The 8,334-nt window shown below is 50.7% G+C and overlaps 1 protein-coding gene across 1 annotated transcript; it reads left to right on the top strand.

The window, feature by feature from the left end:
• The first annotated feature begins 291 nt into the window (after positions 1-291).
• Positions 292-8,094, top strand: LOC121283180. Its single transcript, XM_041197403.1, has 2 exons — positions 292-385; positions 5,971-8,094. The coding sequence occupies exon 2, from the start codon at positions 5,980-5,982 to the stop codon at positions 7,879-7,881; it is 1,902 nt and encodes a 633-aa protein (XP_041053337.1). The 5' UTR covers positions 292-385; positions 5,971-5,979; the 3' UTR covers positions 7,882-8,094.
• The last annotated feature ends 240 nt before the right edge of the window (positions 8,095-8,334 follow it).

Genomic DNA, 8,334 nt, shown 5'->3' with positions numbered 1-8,334 from the left:
GGTTTCTGAGTAAAAGTGCTTTGATGGATATCCTGGTGGATTCTCTTTTGTGGGGTTGTAATATAAGGGGTTAACATGGTGTCCCAATACATGCAAGATTGGATCCAGGCACCAGTCGACCTAGAACACAAGACGTTGCTAAGAGACTTCCTGTTATCTACTGAAGGGAGTCGGAGCCGAAACCGCATGGGAACAATGCCCAGTACTAAACAATGTGTTGGACGAGTGCCCAACGCGGACTCAGTGAACTCGGCAAGTAGCGCATATATAAGCCTGGAAAGTCCCCAGTTCGGGGAGTCTGCTCCGGGTTAAGCTAATCGCCGAGCGTGGGTCACAGGCGGCACCTCCGCAGAACTGACGGCTCCCAGTTCCAGTAATTCGTGGAGTAAGTATATAGCCAATTATGCCAGACCCGTTGTGAGTATCGGACCTGGTTTCTATCCTATGTAGGCTAGGGAGGAAACAAGCAAAATAAAATAATATTATCCTAGCAAGCTAGTCTCCTGTTCTTTGTTTCCGCATCAAACTACCCGCCTGCGAACCTGATCCTCATAATTTCTTAGAACATTTTGGCGTAGTCGGCAGGATCAATCGCAATTGAGGAGGGATTTTGATGCGAAACAATGTTTGGGAAAAGGAATAAGAAACCAGAAGGGCAGGCCGAGGCGGTTGCGGTCCCAGGATGGCAAGGGCCGTGGCATAGTGTAGCGGCCTGTTTGCGGAAGGGTGGGGGGGCGACCGGAAAACTGGGAGGCCGAAGGCGTAGGAACCACCCCAGGGTCGCTGCTGTCCACCCTTGAGAAAATCCCGGTCCCCTCAAGGAACCCCTTGCCAGGGATCCAGAGGCGGATGTGGGCTTGTGCGGCGGCTTGTAAGCAGCAGTCTGACAGGCGTCAGAAGTTGGAGGCTGAAATAGCAACCCTTAAGCATGAGCAGGGGCTCAGTAGCGGGGATGCCTCCGTGTTAAGACAAGAAATTATAAAACTAAAGGCAGAAATAACAGCACTAACGGAATTAGCAGGGCGGGCGATCACACATTTGTCGTCTAGTAAGCGGAAGAGTGAGCGAAAGCGCCCGCGATCCGTGAACCCCACTCAAATAAGGGCGTTTGTGGCGCAGCTAAATAATGGGGACGGCTGGGATATTGACCACTGGGACGGGAATATATGGGGGGATTCGGATGATCAATACGAAGATGAGCTGCCACCCCAGGTGCGAGCGAATCCGGTCGTCCGGAGAAAACAGGTTCAGAGACGGCCTCCTGTTAGGTTTGAAGTGTTGTTGGATGATGAGGGAAATCCCCAACGAAACGAGCGAGGCGAGCCGATCCATCATGAGATCCCTCAGTTGCAACCTCCTCCGGAGTTCTCCGAGCTAACGGAGGACTTTACTACGGAGGAAGTATTATACATTACTCAAAAGACTCGCCGAAATCCTGGGGAGCCCATTGAATTGTGGTTGGTGAGGCTTTTGGAAGAAGGAGGACAGCAAGTCCAGGTAGATTTTCAAGATGCGCCCAAATTCGGGGGATTGGCCAAAGATGCGGCAATAGACCTGGCATATAGACGACAGGCCAAAGATATGGTAGGGGAGAGGGGTACGGGGACTCTATTCGGGATGTACGCCCGAGCGGTAGCAGAACAATACCCGTTCCCGTCTGACTGGCCACCCTTGGAAGGAATGTGGACCACGATTAAGGAAGGGATACAGAGATTGACCCGACTATGTGTACGAGATGCCTTGTTGTTAGAAGTCTTGGATGAGATAGAAAATGTCAATGTGAGCAAACAAGCCAGGGATCACCTGGTAAAGACGGCTCCCCCACATTATAAGCCGTTGCTACTTACCATAATGCTGAGTGGCAAGGGAGAAACGTTGGGGGAGGCTCGGAGTATGATGCGGGAGATGGGAGGATTGGGAGACTGGGGGGTGCAAGGCCGGGGTAATAATGGGACTAGGGAGGGACGTCGCTCGGAAACTCGGGGTGACTCTAGATTCAACCCCAATCAAGGAGGCAACCCCGGACCCTCCCGCCGAGCCCTATGGCAAGCGCTGATGCAAGCACAAGTCCCGGTTGCGGACATTGATGGGAGGCCCACGAGAGAGCTGCAAGAAATGTGTAAACGAAAGGGACTTAAAGTGTCCAGGGTAGAAACCGAGGCCCGTGAACCACGGGTAACGGCAGAGGAATTGGTAGAACTATTAATACAGAAATGTCAGTTCAGGGAGACGGGGAACGTTACCTCAGATAGAGGGAGGACTCCCACTCGACCGCAATGGGAGTCCTCCGAGGAGGAGGAAGGAGAGGTGACAACCCCTTACAGAGAATGTTGCAAGGTGGACCGGCGCACTCGCAATGCGAATAAGAAGGGGAAGAATAAGAGAGGAAGAGGTGCTAAACGCCTGTACCCGGCGTTGTCAGAAGAGGATGAGTGGGAGGACCAATAGGGATTGGGCCAAGCCCCGAAGATTTGCCCACAAACGAGCCAATGGTCGGCCGATGACATCAGACCACATGTGGCGGTGACCATTTATTGGCGCAAATCTGTTCAGACGGTTATGGCTCTAGTGGACACGGGGGCGGAGGCCACCCTAATCCATGGAACTCCCCATAAGTTTAAAGGAACCCCAGTCACATTAGTGGGATTGGGAGGAAATTTGATAGAAGGAAAAATGGTGCAATTACCCTTAAGAATAGGGGCAATGCCGATTAGGACCCATTCTGTAATCATAACACCGGTCCGCGAGTGGATCCTAGGAATGGACGTGCTGGCAGGGCTAACCCTATACCTGCGACACGGTAAATTTGAATTTGGAACCTTAATACATTGTCGCACGGTATTGGTGGGAAAGGTGAAAATGGACCCCTTTCCCATCCCAATAGCCGAAAAGGTGATCAGCCTACGACAGTATAGAATTCCCGGTGGACACAAAGAGATCTCCGCCACCATTAAGGATTACTTAGAAGCGGGGGTATTAAAAACGTGTACGACTGCTTGGAATAACCCGTTGTGGCCGGTCCATAAGGCTAATGGATCCTGGCGGATGACGGTGGACTATCGGCAATTGAACCGCCACACCCCTGCCCTGACGGCGGCGGTACCTGACGCCGTTACCATTATAGGACGAATACAACATCACCCTGGTACTTGGTACGGGGTGATCGATTTAGCTAATGCCTTTTTTACTATCCCAATCCCCGAAGATAGACAGGAACAGTTTGCCTTCACGTGGGAAGGTAGACAGTTCACATTCACACGGTTGCCTCAAGGCTATCTGCACAGCCCCACTATATGTCATAGGATAGTGGCGGAACATTTGGCAAGGTTCGAAGTGCCGGACCACGTAATGGTCTCCCACTACATTGACGATATAATGATACAAGGGAGTGGGCAGGCCCAGATACAAACACTGTTGGACGCATTAGTCCAACACATGAAGGGGCACGGATGGGAAATCAACCCGGCAAAGATGCAAGGGCCTTCCCAGACTGTGAAGTTCCTGGGGATAATTTGGAATAAAGGGGAACGAGAAGTTACCGAGAAGGCCAGGGATAAAATTCAGGCCTTCGCAGTTCCTCACACACAAAGGGACGTACAGCAGTTTATCGGACTATTTGGCTTTTGGAGGCAACATATACCACATTTGGGACAGATACTGAGACCATTATACCAAATTACCAGGAAGAAGGCAGAGTTTGAATGGACTAACAACCATCAACTCGCCTTCGAGATGGCCAAACAAGCGATACAGCAGGCTGTATCCCTAGGAAAAATACAGTCAGGACCGGTCGAATTGCAGGTTTCGGCACAGGGAGACTATGCAAATTGGAGTCTATGGCAAAAACAAGGACGCGTAAGGAAGCCGTTGGGGTTTTGGTCTCGTAAACTACCCCCGGCGGGGGAGAGGTACACCCCCTTTGAGAAACAACTGTTGTCCTGCTACTGGAGCTTGGTGGAAACCGAGGCCCTGACAGCAGGGCACGAAGTAATTATGAGAACGGCTATACCCATTCTCCCGTGGGTAATGAGTGATCCCACTACACATAGGATAGGGACGGCCCAAGAAAGTAGTATCATCAAATGGAAATGGTATGTGTCAGAAAGGGTGAAGACTGGGCAGAAGGGGGTGTCAGTCTTACATGAGCAAGTGGCGGAGGCCCCTGAGGGAGGGGAAGTGAGATTCGAGGTGATTGAATACACAGAATCACCTGTGAAACTTGGGAAAAGGTACGATGAGCTGACGTCGGAAGAGCAGGCCACTGCTTGGTTCGTGGACGGCTCAGCTCAATGGAAGTCAGGACGGCGTAGGTGGAAGGCCGCTGCGTATAATCCAAAGCAAGGGATTACATTGGAAGAATTGGGAGAGGGTAAGAGCAGCCAATGGGCCGAGCTCAAGGCGGTGCATATGGTAATCATGCAGGCCGGAATTATTGGGGTACACCTATTTTCCGATTCATGGTCAGTAGTTAACGGAATGACTCAGTGGATGCCCACATGGCAGGCCAATCAGTGGATGATCCAAAGTCGGGAAGTATGGGGTAGGCCGCTGTGGGAGGAAATTTGGGAGAAGGCCCAGCATTTAAGGATATTTATCACACACGTGGACGCCCACACGTCCCGAAATGACGCAGAAGCCCTCCATAACCGATATGTTGACGGCATAGTTCGAGCTATGGTAATACAGAGGGACACCTCGGTGGATCTAGCCAGATGGGCACACCAAAAGGCTGGGCATTGGGGGGTACAAGGGACTCTACAATGGGCCCGGGATCGGGGTATAGACCTGCTGGTAGACGATGTAAAAACCGCAGTGAATCAGTGTGAGCAATGCCAACACCAAAGACAGGGAGTGCCTCAGCATATGATGGGGCACATTCACCGAGGAGAAGGCCCCGGCCAAAGCTGGCAGATGGACTTCGTGGGCCCATTGCCCACGTCCCAGGGATGCAGGCACATTTGCACAGCGGTGGACACCATGTCTGGGGTCCTGGTGACCCATCCTTGTCGCCATAATAATCAGCAGGCAACCCTGCGATGTTTAGATATGATAGAACAATTCTACGGGATGCCTATGCAGGTCCAGAGCGACAATGGTTCGCACTTTACGGGAGGGCGGATAAAGCAATGGTGCAACGATAATCATGTCGAATGGATATACCATGTGCCGTATCATCCGCAAGCAGCAGGACTGATTGAACGGATGAATGGGATCTTGAAGTCCTCTCTTCGGAAGGCGGGGGGGGCGAATGATTTGACAAATTGGAAAAAGAACCTCATCCGAGTTGTAAAACAAATTAACAATCGTCCATTGGGGAATGGAGTTACACCCTTAAATAGGATGATAAAGGTATGTGACACGCCCGAGGCGCGTCCCATTAAAATGTGGAAATTCGATGCGGAAGCGGAACTGCCAGTCCGGGCCACCCCGGCATCAGCGGGGCTTGATTTGCGGGCCCTGACTACCCGGACGTTGGTGCCCCAAGTGCCAACGGTAGTTAAAACCGGCTTGGGATTAGTTTGCCCTTCCGGGACTTATGGACACATTCTCCCACGATCTGGGTTATCACTGAAAGGGATCGATGTCATGGGTGGAGTTATTGACGCAGACTATCAGGGAGAGATTGGGGTTATCCTAGTCAACATCGCCACCGAGCCCTACGTGGTTCATAAGGGGGATAAGATCGCCCAATTGGTAATTAAACCTTGTGACATGTCCACTGTGGAGGAGACGGGGGCCCCCACGAAAATAACCGAACGAGGAACGGGAGGTTTCGGATCTACTGATGTAAAGGGGGCTAAAGTTTGGGTACGCCAGCCAAATGGCCCTCCAAAACCGGCAGAAATAATCGCCCAAGGGAAGGATAGTTTGGTGACAATAATGTATCCAGGGAACTCAGCCTGGCATAATGTGCCGGCAAACCAATGCTACCTCCGAGAAACATGAGCCCACGTCTTCTCGTCACCATAGATCCGGATCATGGCATGGTGGTGGGCCCTGAATGTGCTTTGGACTGTTGGAATCCTGGGTCGGAGTATGTCAAGACCCGGGTCGGAAGAAACGAAACACAATGCTGGTGCTCTGGGACAGATCGTCAGCTGGGAAGCCAGTGACCAAGAGCGAAGGCAGGACAATTTTACGTGCCCCTCCGGACAACAATGTGACATTATGACTATCACCAGCAATTGCACGTTGTATCGATGCAAGGGCAGCTTTGAGGATGCAAATACAACAGTGGCCCCGGGCTGCGTACTAACCATTCACACCCGGGTGAATATGTGTTCCAAAGGACAGTGTCATGAGGGTGGTATTGAATGGACTACTATTACCGCCAACAAAGAAATGAGGATTACCAATGGGACGCCAATCACTGGCAGAGGCCCAATGGACTGGTTAATCAGGGGAGAGTCTCGCATCCCAAAACATCAACCACCTTCGATGACGTCGTTATTTGATGTTAGAATATGTGTCGGTGATAGCACTAACTGTGGTGTATGTGATGTTGTAACAACTGTGCCTAAAGTACACCACACGCATTTGGCCCCCATAGCATCGACTTGTCAGGCAATGGCCAGCACCGCCGCACAAACCAATGTACATTGGCAAGTCCGACTGCCAGTCATACCCGAATGTAACCCTAAACGGCGACGACGGGCATGGTACGATACCTTGTTAGGAGGGGCAGGGACAGTAATGGGGATATCCAATGCTATAGACTCTGAAGTGACCCGTACTAAATTATCCAGTACGGGGCAAGCAACTGCACAAGGCCTGTACACTATTGGCCGATGGATGCCGTCGGCCATGATGACGCAGGAAGAGACTGCACGAATTTTGCTGCATTCCTTAAAATGGGAATTGGACGTGTGGGATTCGACTCAACGGCTGTTCCAAAATTTTACTGTACAGATGAACTGGACAATTTGCGGTATCCAAATGCTGCATGCACATTTGCAAAAAGAACGATTTTTACGAATAGTCACTTCGCCTAATGTTCAGGCCTGGCGAGGGGTGTGGAACGTATCTGAGAAATTATGGATGAACACCTATCCGGACAAAACATGGTGTAATGCAACGCTGTGTAAAGGACATTTTGTAACCTTGAATGTAACTGATTTTGTGACGGTGTGCCGATATTACGTATTGCCGGTCATTACATCTGATGGATATTACTTTCTCAAAACAAAAGGGAATTGGTTCAGTCCGGACACCAATCTTACCTATGACTTGTCCGCGTGTGAGCAGGCGGATCAAGGAAAGGCCTGTCTGTTGATGGATCGATATCGAGACCCGTGCCTTACAGAAGACACGGCTTTGTGTGAATGGATGATTGAGGCACCCCGAGATATGATGTGGCAGATTGGTCCCCATACGCTCTGTGTGGCCACTAGTCATGCCCATGCCTTACTCCCGACGACCCCTTTTTCAGGTTGCCTTACTGGCATCTATCGATGGCGGTGGCAGAACCATACTTACCTATTGACCAATTACAGCGGAACGCAACACCTCACCACTATGCAGTGGCAGGTATGGCTGCACCCTTGGAGTATCTCGCTAGAGCGTTTTAAACAGGCCCTCGATCGCTCGGAAGAGCTAAAGCAGATATTGCGACAACATCAAATCAATGTTACCCGGGTGACTGTGTCCACCTTTATACATGGCCAAAAGGTAGTACACGCTGCTCATGTAGTAGAGGTGGAATCCGCCCATCACTGGTGGGATCTGTTCAATGGGCTGTCAACTACGGCACGACGTTCCCTATTTCCTCCGTTGTTCATTTTAATCGGAGTTTTAGTGATTCTGACCTGTTGTAATATACTGACCTGTACGTATGTTTGCCGTGTGCGGCAGCAACTGGAACAAAACATGTACATGTTATAACAATGTATTGCTTATTATTATGTATTTGTATAATCGTTACATGTATTGGGCCAATCAGTGGAATGTAATATAAGGGGTTAACATGGTGTCCCAATACATGCAAGATTGGATCCAGGCACCAGTCGACCTAGAACACAAGACGTTGCTAAGAGACTTCCTGTTATCTACTGAAGGGAGTCGGAGCCGAAACCGCATGGGAACAATGCCCAGTACTAAACAATGTGTTGGACGAGTGCCCAACGCGGACTCAGTGAACTCGGCAAGTAGCGCATATATAAGCCTGGAAAGTCCCCAGTTCGGGGAGTCTGCTCCGGGTTAAGCTAATCGCCGAGCGTGGGTCACAGGCGGCACCTCCGCAGAACTGACGGCTCCCAGTTCCAGTAATTCGTGGAGTAAGTATATAGCCAATTATGCCAGACCCGTTGTGAGTATCGGACCTGGTTTCTATCCTAT

The sequence above is a fragment of the Carcharodon carcharias genome, chromosome 10 (genome assembly GCF_017639515.1).
Source record: "Carcharodon carcharias isolate sCarCar2 chromosome 10, sCarCar2.pri, whole genome shotgun sequence".
NCBI lineage: Eukaryota > Metazoa > Chordata > Chondrichthyes > Lamniformes > Lamnidae > Carcharodon > Carcharodon carcharias.
Note: the sequence above shows the minus strand (reverse complement) of the source record. Positions and strands in the feature narration are given on the sequence as shown.

Excerpts from the sequence above, each read along its gene's own strand:
- LOC121283180 (XM_041197403.1), top strand. The coding sequence starts at position 5,980 with ATGGCATGGTGGTGGGCCCTGAATGTGCTTTGGACTGTTGGAATCCTG.